Below are 14,274 nucleotides of genomic sequence, written 5' to 3'. Positions count from 1 at the left end.
AAGGAAGATAACTTCTTTTGATAGAAATTCTGATTTGTCAAGTTGCAGTTTTAAATTGACTTCACGGAATTTTTTAAATATTTTTCGAATATGATCTAAATGTTCGGGTAGAGATTTCGAAAATATAACGACATCGTCCATGTAGACAAAACAGAACTTGTATATATATATATATATATATATATATATATATATATATATATATATATATATATATATATATATATATATATATATATATATATATATATATATATATATATAATCTCTAAGGATTTCATCCATCATACGCTGAAAGGTCGCTGGAGCGTTTTTTAGACCAAATGGTATCCTTAGGTATTCAAAGTGTCCATTATTTACGGTAAAAGCAGTTTTCTCGACTGAATCCGGATCCATTCCTATTTGGTGAAAACCTTGAGCTAAATCTAACGTGGTAAAATATGTACATTTCCCTAGATTATCTAATGTTTCTTCTATCCGTGGCAGTGGATATTTTTCTTCTATTGTGGGATCATTTAAATTACGATAGTCTATGACCATTCTATATTTTCGTTCTCCGGATGCATCAGCCTTTTTTGGTACAATCCAAACTGGTGCAGAATAAGGGAATATAGATGGTCTATTTTATTATCCAATAATTTTTGAATTTGCTTTTGAATTTCGATTTGCATAGACGGCGGGTGTCTAAACGATTTAGTATAAATTGGGCGGTCGTTAGTCAAACTTATTTCATGCTTGGTCTTCGTTGTAAGCGTTAGGTTAGAATCATTTCTATACATAACATCTTTAAATTGATGGCATAAAGTCCTAATTTTTGATCGCTCTAAGTCATTTAAATGGTCTAAGCGAAATTGCTTGTCTAAGTTGAAATTCTTTTTGTTTTCATCTATTGAGTTAGAAGGTAAAATTTCAAATTCTTCTTCAAGTATAACTTTAATACGTTCATTCAAATTTATTTGTATTTCGGGAAAAGGGTTTGGAATTGAGCAATTGCCGTCTTTAATATTAATTAGAGTATCTGGAATTGTGTAATTATTTATTTGAAAAGATGGCAAAAGTAACGTTCCTTCCCTTTGAGTTACTGGAATTTTGAGAATTTTTTTGTTAGAAAAATCAAGTTCAGTTGGTTTATTGTAGGCCATAAAAAATGAGATTATTCGATTACCCAATTTTAATGTTTTTTCATCATAGTTTATTATAGCTTTCATATCTAATAACTCTTTGGTTCCTATTAGAGCATCAAAGTTATTATGCCAATTAACTATTCGAAGTTTTATATTGTTATTAATTCCCAATTCTTGAAACAAGGGAAAATTTAGATTTGTGTCTTCTTGAAATTTTTGTTTACAACTTGTTATTTCGAAAGGTTCATAAAATATATTATCTGGAAATTGGTTTGATATATTGGGATTAATAATGGAATCACTAGCACCTGAGTCTATTAAAACAGTAATTTTTAACTTAGGGAGGTAAATATATGGTAGTTCAATTTGACGCATTATATTGGTTAGGTCGACTCCTGTTGATAGGCATTCGTGAAAATTTCCATCATTTTCTTCTGGTACGTCATTCAAAAGTTCTTTTAAATTAGGGGAATATGAATCGTTATATAGTCGTATTCAGAATAGTTGATTTCTTCCTGCAATAAATTGGGGTCAGTACATTCAAGATTAGTTAGTTCTTGAGCGATGTATTTATTTTGTGGTCCCTACATTTTGCAAGTGATTATACCCTTGCTGAGGAAAGGCATTAGAATTATTTTGAGGACGATATGTTTTCATTGAGACAGTACATGTACTACCATAATTATTAGGTATGGCAGAGTTAACCGAAGACATAGGCGTAGGTTTAGGATAGGTTACATTCTTTTGAGGGGCGAAAACATTAGTTGGTTTTGGTTGATGAAAGGCAGGAATATTAGCGGGAAATTTTTGTTGGATTGGACGTGGTTGAATGTTAATTGGTTGTCTGGGAAAAAGGGTAATGGAAGGTGTATTAGCAAAAGACTGATTTGCAAACGAATTAGTAGATATATTAGGCATTGTCGTATGATTTCCAAAGTTATCATTAAATTTTGGTTAGTTGATTATTCATATTATGATTTGATCGGTGTGGGTTTCGTAAATTTATTTGCGATTCTATAACATTATAATTATTTATGCATGCAATAGCCTGATCTAAAGTTGTCGGATTACTAGTTAATAAGTAAGATTTTACTCTGTCGAGTGAATTGCTGATTAAAGTCACTATTGCCGTTTTTTCTGTTTGTAAACGAAATCCCTGACTCTTCTGATTGAATTTTTGCAAATATTCTTTGCATAAATATTTTTATTCTAACGACAAAATCGATTAAACTTTCTTGTCTGTTTTTATTAAAATAAGTTAATTCATGTAATGAAACTAGAAAACTAATCGGATCTCTGAATTTATGCCTCAAGGCAGTTTTCAACTTATCCCAGTCAGTAATATCCGAACGACAGTACAAAAGATTAAAGGCTTCACCAACTAATTTCGATCTAATAGTTGTTAGGACATATTTCTTTTGAGTTTCACTAGTATTAAAAAATGTGTTATAAAAATTGTTACTATAAAATGTTCCAAGTGGTTAGAATAACCATCAAATTGGGGTAGAAGATTGGCAAATGATTCAACATTCATTGTGGTATCGTTACTATTAATATTACTAGAAATTTTCGAATTATTTGTCTCATTGTCAATCGAAATATTTTCAAAAAGATTATGTAAGTTTTTAGTTTCAATATTTAAAGTAGTTTGTTTTTAATTCACTAGGGTTATATAAATTAAGTTGTGTAGCGTGTTCCCTTAAATTCTTAGCTAAACGTTTTTTCAAATCTGACATAAGGCAATTTGGATAATTACTTACATTAACGAAATCAAGGCAACGTCCATTAAAACTTCTCTCTTTGTACTGGTAACACCAAACTGTCGTTGTCGGGCCGAAACAGGTACTCGTCGTCTGGATACTTTCCAGAAAGGTGGCTTTTCCTGCTGAAGTTCCTCTTGCTCTTAACGCAATTGGTCAATGGAGCCGTACTTTACAACTGGATCAACGTTCGAATTGAATTTGTGCCGATAAAGACCCGCTCCTGAATAGTGCCTTAACGAATAAAAATTCGAACTGAACGTGGACACTATCCTGTTCGTAGCGCCAATTATGTTTCGAAAGTACAGAAACTTTTTTTAAAAACGTTTATTTTGAATATAGGTCTTATTTCTAGACGTACAGAATATTAACTGACTGTTTATTTGTTACAATTCTTAAGCTAAGCTCAAAATGATATCTTAATTACTATTGAAGATAAGCCTGTGTACAGGACTGGCTTGGGCCTATAACTCGCGCACCTTGAAATGATCGAACCAATAAAAGTAACAGGATCGAACTACAAGATCGCGTTGTTAATGATAGAGCAAATATATGAAAGTAATAGGAATGTTTTTAATTATGTCTGAGCTTTATTTGCGTAACCTTCTCGATACATTTAACAGAAACATTTGTAGTTGAGAAGCATTAGGTTAACGTACAAAAGGGTGGTCAATTCTATTCTATTCAAGTCTGGCCGATCACAAGCATAGTGGGCCCAGTTTGGAATGGGGCGGCGGGAAACTGCAGCAAAGGCTTGCGCGGCTAGCGGAAAAAAGCGATGCCGGACAAAAAACGAGTGAGGGCGCGAAATAGGAACGGAATGTAGTAATCGCAAAGCAAGCTCAAACAATGTAAAATTTCGAGAATTGTGGCAATTACGAGTTGTTAACAACGGCATCAGTTTTAGTAACAGTCAATAATTCTAATCACAAAACTACAATTTTATTAGATGCTAGATCATAATCGAATTTTATAACTGAAATTTTTTGTCAATAAATTAATGCCGAGAGGCAATATATACATCCTGCGGTTACTGGCGTAAGGAATAGCAATTCTATTTTCTAGTTACAAAACCAAAATCAAGTTAAATTTGCAGAGCAGGGGATATTCAAAAGAAATTAATTGGTTGATTCTGTCGAAAATTACACAGTCGATATCGGTACGTAGTTTTAATCCCACCAAGTTAAAAATTCCTAGGGACATAACACTGGCGAATTCTATGTCAGATGGACATTTTATGTGGTGTAATGGTTTAGGTTGGATTATAGGGGGCGAAATTAACACTCCTTTGCGCAAAGAACTGGTTTCTTGTTTGTCGATTCATGATGAAATAAACTCGGAAATAAATGATAACTTAGTGAAATTTACGGAGATCGAGGAATGTACTGAAACACCCAAGGTCAATGATGTTTGTAAGTCACATTTTAATAAACACGCAAAACGTCGTGACGACTGACATTTTATTGTTAAAATTCCATTTAAAGACAATTTAAACAATCTAGGCAATTCAAAAGACAGAACGTTAATAAATTTTCCGTCTCCAACGCTTATTATTTAAGTCATCATGCAGTTATAAAAACAGAAAGTATTACGACTAAATTAAGAGTAGCATATAACAGATCTGTGCCAATAGACGCTCTTAACGATGTCCAATATTCTGGTCCAACGGTACAAAACACTTTATTTAGTATTCTTTTAAACTTTAGGAAACACACTTAGGTTTTGAATCTGATAGATCATATCAAAAATCGGCATAGGTAGTATCCTACAAATTAAACGTCTTAACATATGGTTCGGCATCATCGCCATACATTGCTACCAGGTGTTTATTGCAAATGGCAATAGATAATCGAAAATATCAAGTAAAAATAAAGGACAGAAAATTCGAGGATTTAGCCGAATGTTTGAATCTCGATTTAGTTTCAAGTTTGTCGCATTATTAGTCGACTTAAAACGATTTAGCGCTAACCGAGGGCGACTTTTAAATACTTTTTCAGACAATGGTACCGCTTTTGCAGGGGCCAATTCTGAGTTAAGAGCATTTTTTAAATCTCATTCTGAAAAAATAAAGTATGAACTAACTATTGAAGGAGTAGACTGCCATTTTATCCCTCCAAGAGAGCCAAATCTTGGGGGAATTTAGGAGGCTGATGTCCAGAGTTTTAAATACTATTTGAAACGCATTATCGGCAATACGCATCTGGACCACGAAGATTTTACTACAGTGTTAAACCAAATTGAAGCGATATTTAACTCGAGGCCTATCAGTCCATTGTATTCAAGTCCAGAAGATCTATTACCGTTGACACCAGGTCATTTTCTGATTGGGAGAGCCATGATGGCATTACCTGAACCGGACCTGATCGATTTCAAGGAAAATCGTATAAAAAAACCAGCGGTTTCAGCAGCTTCTTCAAAGTTTTTGGAAGCGCTGGCACAAGGAGTACGTTTCCGAACTACGACGGCATCATCAGTGGTTACTGTGAACTTCGGTAATAACAAAAGTACATAACGTGCGTTGAATAAAATTTGTCCGTTGTAAATTGAGGCTATGGTTAGCTATGACTATATAAAAAAATTGCGGCGATAATGCCTCAAACTTTATTATATCTGACAACAAACTGATATCACTAGAAAATATAATTAATTCCACAGATATCCAAAATTAGGTCTTTCCTTCCACTTCGTGCCGGCAAGATCTCCACATTTTGGTGAATTTCACGAAACCGCAGTGAAGTCATGTAAACGTCACTTAAAACGTGTATTAAAAGGTATTTGATTAAATTATGAAGAGTTTTACAATCTAACTACCCAAATCGAGGCGATAATGACCTTCAGACCCCTAGTCTCAATGTCATCCGATTCTAGACACCTCGAAGTGATCAGATTAGGACACTTAATTATGTCAATTATGTAAAACGTTGGAGAAAAGAATACATCCAACAAGTGCTGCAAGGAAGCAAGTGGTATTTCGACAACGGCTCGAATATTCGCGTCGGCGATCGATGAAAGAAGGCAACGTTCAACTTATATTGGATAGTGGATCTACATCCAAGGAAGGACAACATTGTGCGCTTGATCAGTGCAAAAACCAAGAATGGAGTGTGCAAAAGAGTGGCGGCACAAGTAGGGTTGCTACCAATGAAGTGAGCAATCTATTAAAAATGTCGCGCTCTTTGATAATGTCAGAAAAAACTCTTTTATTCGTTTCATATGTTGAAGGGGTGGAGCTAAATGAGGGGATGACTGATTCCCATATTGGTGACAGGTGAAGACCTGAGTCGCGGTTAAGATTGTTAAGTTGCTTATAGATTGCTATGGACTCTTGGATTTTTCGTTGGTAGAATTGCAAGAATTGTGTTCGGCAACTGCTGATGACTTTCTTTGTCTTAGTCTTAAGGCTCTTTCATGTTCTTTGAGCCTAGTTGATATTTTTGGTTTCTCCAATTTATTCTTTGGAATACTGTAAACTCCTGGCATCTCAAATGGAATTTTGTCTTTGACGAATTGAAGATGTTGAGATATTTTTGGTTAAGTGATAAATTTCTTTAGAACTTATGTGGTCATTGATGTTTTGAATGTAAGGAAGGACAACAGTGGCAAGTATGGGTTTGCTTTCGGCTTCATTGCTATTGGAAGTTATGGTGAAGTATATTTTGTGATGGAAGGCTTTAATCTGGAAATTATTAGAGTGAAGAGCAGAAGTAAGGTGTTTTAATTCTGCGTTCAATGACTCGGCCTGAGATAGTTTTACGGCTCTGTAAACAAGAGAGTTGATAACCGATGGTTTTTGGGCTGGATGGTGATGTGTGGGTTGGTTTTATGTAAACAAAATGATCCCATGTTAGGTCTGACTTTCTATTGATAAGAATGTCTAAGAATGGGAGGTTGTTATTAATTTCTATTTCAATGGTATGTTAGGGTGTATAGAGTTTAAATGTCTAAGGAAATCTACTAGGGATTCCTGGCCATGAGGCCAAATAACAAAAGTGTCATCGATGTAGCGGTTCCATAATTTTGGTTTTAGATGAAAGGTGTCGAAAGTTTTCTTCTCAAAGGCCTGCATAAAGATATTCGTGATGAGTGGTGATAGTGGAGAACCCATAACTGTTCCCGATGTTTGTTCAAAAATTTGACCGTTATATGAAAAATATGTTTCAGGCAAGCATTTTTCGATTAAGGTGGTTTGGTTCCAGATTCTTGTATTTTACTATATCTGAAATGATTGTGAGAGTATCAGGAATAGAAATATTAGTAAAGGGGGATTCTAGGTCCAAACTAACCAGAAATCTTGTGTATCTAATGTAATGCTTTTGATTTGTTCAATGAAGTGAAAGGAATTAAGTACGAAACTGTCAGTTTTTCCAGTAAAGGGTTTTAATAAGGAAGCTAGATATTTCGCTGGAGAATATGTTGGGGAACCAATGGTGCTGACAAAAAGGTCGGATCATATCGTCAACGTAAAAAAGATCCTACATCATCTATGGAACGCAATCTTAAATCTATCATTAAGGATTCTTCTCTATCAGACTCCTTGAAAATATCTGTCACCCCTCATAACTCGTCTCTACGGACTCCCAAAGATTCACAAACCAGGATTACCCCATCAACCTATTGTCAGCACCATTGGTTCTCCAACATATTCTCTCGCGAAATATCTAGCTTCCTTATTAAAGCCCTTTACTGGGAAAACTGACAGTTTTGTGCTTAATTCCTTTCACTTAATTGAACAAATAACAATCATTACATTAGATACACAATATATTCTGGTTAGTTTCGACGTAGAATCCTTATTTACTAAAGTTCCTATTCCTGAAACTCTCGCCATCATTTCAGATATATTAAAATCCGAGAATCTGGAACCAAAAATTCTCACCTTAATTGAAAAATGCTTGTCTGCTACATATTTTTCATATCAACGTCAAAGCTATCGGTTCAGCACTATCACCAGTCGTCGCCAATATATTTATGGAAGTTGTTCGATAACACTAAAATTCTTTAATGTAATCAATTCTTCTACCAACGAAAAATCCGAGAGTCTATAGAAATCTATAAGCAACCTAACAATCTTAACTGCGACTCAGGTCTTTACTTGTCACCAATATGGGAAACAGTCATCCGAGACGGTGTTTATGCCCCTCATTTAGCTCCGTCCTCTCAAACAATATAAAAGCAGGTAGAGAGTAAAATAGCTAGTTCGACTAAATAAAAACGGACGCAGGAGGAATCCAGAAGTTTTATAAAAAGTATTACAGTAGCCCGTGGAAGTTTCTTTGAATAATAACAAACTTTTTGAAAAAAAGTAGAACATAGAAACAAGATAAGTTGCTGAAAGTGTTCTTTAACTTGAAAGATACACGCTTCAGCTCTTTTCCCCATATTGCCGTACACTGTTTGAAGTATATCTGCACTGCTTCTTATTAAATCGCACGAAGCTCTCAATACGATCATTTAACTCTTCTGGGGTACCATAAACCTGACTTTTAAGATGCCCTCATAAGAAAAAGTCCAAACTAATTTAAGTGTGGATACCTAGACAGGCGCGTCGACATGTATGAACCATATTCTGTTCCTAATTAAATATGGTACTTCTAGCAATATTGGCAAATCCTTTTCTAAAAATCGGTGATAATTATGGCCATATAGCCTTTCTGGGGTTTTTTATCGGCCCAAATGTGGTTATTGTGGGAATTTCTTATTGCATTTCTAAAAAAGTTAGCTTCATCTGCAAACAGTATTTCTTGGCCAAACAAGTGATAATAGGCAATTTTTTCCAAGAGCCATTGACAAAAATTAACATGCAAGGGAAAACCTCTGTAAAGTAATCGTCCAAAATTTTCCAAACCAATACTTGCGAGATATTGAGATTATTTCCATTTTTTTCTACTTAGTTCATGATTTTCATCAATAGAACTTAAAACTGCTTGTTAAATTTCTGGAGTTCTTATGGCTCGATGGGCCCCTTCTCAATGATTATTTACCCCCATACAGAAAATACTTATCTGCCCACTCCGCATTAGTAAACTAGATCATTCTTTTTTTAAATAACAATGCCCGAATTAATAAGACGCGAAGAAATGAATTTACAAACTGTTGTCAAACAACTGTGAAACAAACACCTCGTCAACCAAATTTATAATTCTTGCAGACACAGGCTCTTTATAAAGATTTCAAAAATATACCTCAGAATTTACGTACTTCGTATTTGCACTTTGATTTTTTGAAGTATTTTAATAAAACAGACAATTACATAAGTAAAAAATAATAATGATAATAATTCTCTGCATAGTGTCATATTAACGATATTGTTATGACCATGCATAGAAGAGCTTTTTATTTTTTTCAACGAAAATTTTAATTTTAAGAGAAATCAGGAGTGTACCATCAATGTCTGTCAAAATGGACAGGTGAAATCCCTACAAAAGCACATAATTTCATCAAAATATCTAGAGTGATATTGCAAATATTAAAAAAATATATTTTACTTACGGAAACTCTCTATCTCAAAAGTTAACACTTTTATATGAAGTTTTATTTTTAAAATGGAAACTCTATATGATGATGAATCAATTATGAGCGAAAAATAGGGCCCCACAGAAAAGTGAGATTATATAACGTAATTTCAATAGCACCGTTTATTGTCTGCTTACCTTTCCATAGGCGAACAGGATGACCGCCCTGAATAAAAGGGCGAGTGATTTTAATCCCCCCAACTTGGCCGATTTAAGTGGGTAAGTTGGAAGTCCTTCAACCGTTCCGCGAACAGACAATTCTTTCTGTATTACAAAGGAAGCACTCTTAATAATAATAATCTGCTATCTACAAAACTGTTTACTAACATCTTAAGACCGGAACAAATGGATCGCGCTGGAGAATCCACGAGTAAGAAGCGTCAATTAACAATAAAAAAAATTCAGCATATCCAGAGGCTTGTTTCAGGGAGACTCTTTGTCTTCACGATGGTTTTGCCTAGCCATGAAGCCATTATCGACACTCCTCCGATAACCAAAATTTTACATGGAACACCATATTTTTTACTTTTTATAAAACTACTGGATTCCTCCTGCGTCGGTTTTTGTTGACTCCTACTTGCTAAAGTTTTGCCAACCATCCTGTTGGCTTCTTCAGAGTTTGACTGAAACTGGCTCGCATTTTACTTTGTACCTCTATTGTTTGAGGGGGGCTGAGCTAAATGAGGCACATATACACCGTCGCTTATAGATTTCTAAAAGAAACCCGCATAATCTATGTAAACAATACACTCAGACGCTGTTAATGTTTTACGATAGCAATGACGGGATCCCCGAGCCGAACATGTTTCCTCTCTCTTCTACTCGCGGTTTGATGGTTTTTTCGCGGATTAAATAAAAATCTGCAGCGAAGAAGACATTTAATGGCACTCACAAAACCCCATCAGGATAGACAAATATTAATAAATATAGGCGAACGATATGCATATATAAATAACATATATGGGCATCAATAGATACATACATAAATTAAACAATAATATTATATAAAACTATATCCCTAATCTAAACCACCATCATCTAAACGAATCGACCATATTAGTTTGCCACCTTATTTTTCCGTTCGACGTACATATCATGCAAATGGGAGGGAAACGAAGACATTTGACGCAAGATTAGCGTGCCTTCTTCGTCGACAGCGCGTTATAGTTCTCGAGACTAAGTTAGCGCTGAGTAGCCGAGTAGGGAACGCCCTTGGTCTTTTTACGGAAATGGCGTGATGGTTGTTGTCCGAGTAATTGGACGTATCGAATCTGTCCAAATTCTCTTTCATGTGATCGTAGAAATTTTCGCAAAAAATTTGGACAACGAGACTGTCGGTGCCTGTGTAGAGTAAGACGGCTTTGTCGCCGTACTTGGCTTTGAGATAGCCGTAAAAAAAGTCGTATATGAGAGTCTTGGATATATCTAAAATGCAAAATCTGGCGTAAATAGGCTCATCATATATGACTTTAGTCCTCTTCATTTGGAGAGCTACTAGATTTTCGCTAAATATGGCGACATTTTTAAAATTAGGTCTCACGATTAACGCCTCTGCCCCGAATTTTTTACCAATATTTTCCCAATGGGAAACGAGCCGCACGTCCACCCTTTCGTCGACGTTTTCCATCGTTTTTCCAAACAATGCGTTATTCATAAGTTTGAAAAAATCTTTTTCAAACTTATTTTTGGCTTGATTGCGCATTGCCGTATTCAAGTCTATGTATTGTTTTAGCCAGGGAGATTGATCGAAAGCAAGAACCCGGTGGATCCGAACAGGCTTCAAGCCTTTGCTTATTTCTATAATGCAATACATAATTACGTTTGTTGTTTAAATTTTGAATAAGTTTTTAATTTTGGTTTTTGCGATTGGCGAAACGATGGATTCCGGGCAAAAAGTCAGTTCGTTGTGTGCGTCATGCAATACTTCCGGATAATCCAAATATACTTCGTGAATCGTTGTGGATACTCTTAATGTCTAAATTTTGAATTTTACCCTTCTCCAACCACTTGAAGTTTCCCGTTGGGGGGTATTGTGACATGGCCGCCCCGTATAAATTAGTAGCGTCCAAATACATGACGTAAGAGGTAGGTTTGGAAGGGTCGTAATTAGGTAAAAATGTATTATTAGCCGCGGCCTTTCTTATACTACACTGACTGACTCCTCCGCGGATACCGTGCTTCAAGAAATGTATCATGTCAGCGTCGGTCAACAAGTCCAGTTCGACCTTTGTCGCCTTAAGGGCGCTCGTCCAAGATAGACTCGGAGTCGTATAAAACTGACTAGGGTTCAGATCGTACCTTTTCGGACACACCTCTCTGAAGTTTTCAAAAATATCGACTAAAAGTAAAATGTCGGATTTTAAATAAATATCGGAATATTCGCCTATATATTTCAACAAATTCCACACCGTCCAGGCACGCTTGTAATCCTTCATGGTTATGATGCTTTTTCGCATGGAGTCATAAAAGTATTCGTGCGATGGTAGTTTGGTTTAGTCTAATTTTGAAAAAGAATCTAGGTACATATATGGAAAAACGCATTTCTGTGGAATAAGTTGAAATTCTTGTTCATTTGTCAAAAAATGTTTGACTTCGCGACATTGACTATCGTTTAAATTTCGACTCAATTTGTCCAAGCTGGACGCCATAAATCGAAACGAATCTAAAAATCGGAGTTTTAAAAATACCCTTTTTCCCTTGCCTCCTTCCTCCGACTCCATGTTATCCAGTAAGACATGTTTCGTAAAGGAAATGTGTAACGGAAGTTTGAAGTTCAAGTTGCAAGCGAAATTAGCAGGTCATATGACTATAATCTCTTACTTTTTCGTCTTCTCGGTCAAAGGGCTTCTCGCAAATGTGACACGCCGCGGCGTTTCGAAACCCGATCTCTTGTTCAAATAACAGAGCGGTCATGGGCACGGAAGTTTTCACGAACTTGTTGTAGAGCGCTTTGCGGTCGCTCTCCACCCATTCATTGTGCGCGTCTCGACCTCTGTACTGTTTAAAAACAGACTGAGAATCGTCAAAGTCACATTTGACAAAGTAGGCGAAAGAGTAAGGCTCGTGAATATGAGTTTTGACGGTAAACGATTTGTCGGGATTCTGTTCGCCTTCCACCTCTAAAGGAGTCATGATTGTTTCAAAGTCCGCGTACACCACAAAAGTCAATTTTAATTTCTTTTCAAATTCTCAAATTTTAGCTTATTCGCGGGAACATCTTTACCGTATTTATTCTTGCGCAATCCGGTGGTCGGAAGTTTGATGGAAATGTGGCGCTTCAGTTTTTCTTCATTATAAAAATAAACCAAACGCCCGTCGTACAAGAACTTTGCTTTACGCCAATTTGTTAATTGTTTTGAAATCAGCCGAGACATACTTCTTATTAAACAATAATGATTATCTCTATAATCGTTACTAATTAATAAGAGGTTTACGTACCTCTCTTTACGAAATTCGGTAAAGTGCAAAGGATCAACGATCTCATCATCATGATCTATACGGCCTTCATTATAGACTCTCTCGAGGTCATAAACATTGAGTGTTTCAAATATGGGTATGTCCCTTAGTTTAACGGGAAAATCGATACCTGTAAAGTCCAGCTCGTTCTGAAACTCTACATAGTTACTGACCCTGTTGGCGTTATTTGTTCGTTCGATTGGGTGGAGAGCAGCCAAGACCGACCACATAAAGCATTTTTCGTCCGTGTTTTGCACGTTCAAAACTGGTTTCTTGGCTTCCATTTCCTTGGGCAAGCTAATATAGGACGACGGCTTTAGAGGAGTTTTTGCATCGCCCAGCCTGTAAAAAAAAGAAAAAAATAGTTGCCAAATAGCACACATTTTTATGAATCATACCGCTGTCCCTTTCCTGAAATTCGGAAGCTTTAACAGTAAGGATGTCGCGGAACTGGACGTACAGCTCCTCCAGATCGGTGTTACCGCTCACCAGAAGATATTTGGCATTGAAGGACTTGACCTCCTCTTGTTCCTTCGTCTGCAAGAGGAAATTTCCGAATAGCTCCATACGGACCTCATATTTCTCTCGTTGATGACGTCGGAGGGCCCCCTTGGACTTGTATATCCCGCTGCAAACGTCACAAATTTGTACTGCTACGCGACAATGCCCGTGTCTCGCGAGGTGGTCTTTTCAGCTGAACGAGCGGTCGCAATATTCTCATTATTTTTCTGCAAGGAATTAAAAAAAAAATCCATACAATGAAGACTGACTTCGGCGGCGGTCACTTAATAATAACATCATTTCCTTTCACGATAATAAATTTAAAATAATGCAAATATTCGTTAACGTTTCTTCCGGTTAATTAAGATATTCACCGGAAATGCTTATCGTATTACAGGGAAATTTATGCCAACAACGTAATACATGTTGCCGTTAAAAGAAGCGATAATATTTACCGGGTCATATCTGTTTCGGAACTATCGAAACCTGTCCCTTTAGACGTTTTGGATCTTTCGAGAGCTTTTGCCTAGATATTTTTGAACCTAATTTAGATCTGGCCACGAGCGTCCTCGCAAACTTTTGAAATAAAACGACTGGAAAAAAAATATATATATATATATATATATATATATATATATATATATATATATATATATATATATATATATATATATATATATATATATATATATATATAGATATATAGATATATATTGCTTGGTTGTTTGTTGGTTATAAGGAAACCATCAGTCACCAAAAAACTATAAAAAGAGAAATATCGTTCGCAAATCCAGTGCCATTAGAAACGGCAAATATTTAACACGCATAAACCGCAACTTTTAGAAATCATTGGGATTCCAAGTGCTCTTAAAATGACTCTATATCGACAACTCCATCGTAAGTTCAGAGTTTCATACCTAT

General features: G+C 35.8%; 1 protein-coding gene across 1 annotated transcript in view; it reads right to left on the bottom strand.

Moving 5' to 3' along the window:
* LOC132701429 (uncharacterized) overlaps window positions 1-11,023 on the bottom strand; it is a 29,518-nt gene extending 18,495 nt beyond the window's left edge. Inside the window, exon 1 of the mRNA XM_060669309.1 lies at window positions 10,539-11,023. Coding sequence (XP_060525292.1) covers window positions 10,539-11,023 — 485 coding nt within the window. The remainder of the gene's footprint in view (window positions 1-10,538) is intronic.
* Between the last annotated feature and the right edge of the window lie 3,251 nt (window positions 11,024-14,274).

This window comes from Cylas formicarius, unplaced genomic scaffold, assembly GCF_029955315.1.
Source record: "Cylas formicarius isolate icCylForm1 unplaced genomic scaffold, icCylForm1.1 PGA_scaffold_4__25_contigs__length_36172078, whole genome shotgun sequence".
NCBI lineage: Eukaryota > Metazoa > Arthropoda > Insecta > Coleoptera > Brentidae > Cylas > Cylas formicarius.
This window is presented reverse-complemented; position numbering and strand designations above follow the sequence as displayed.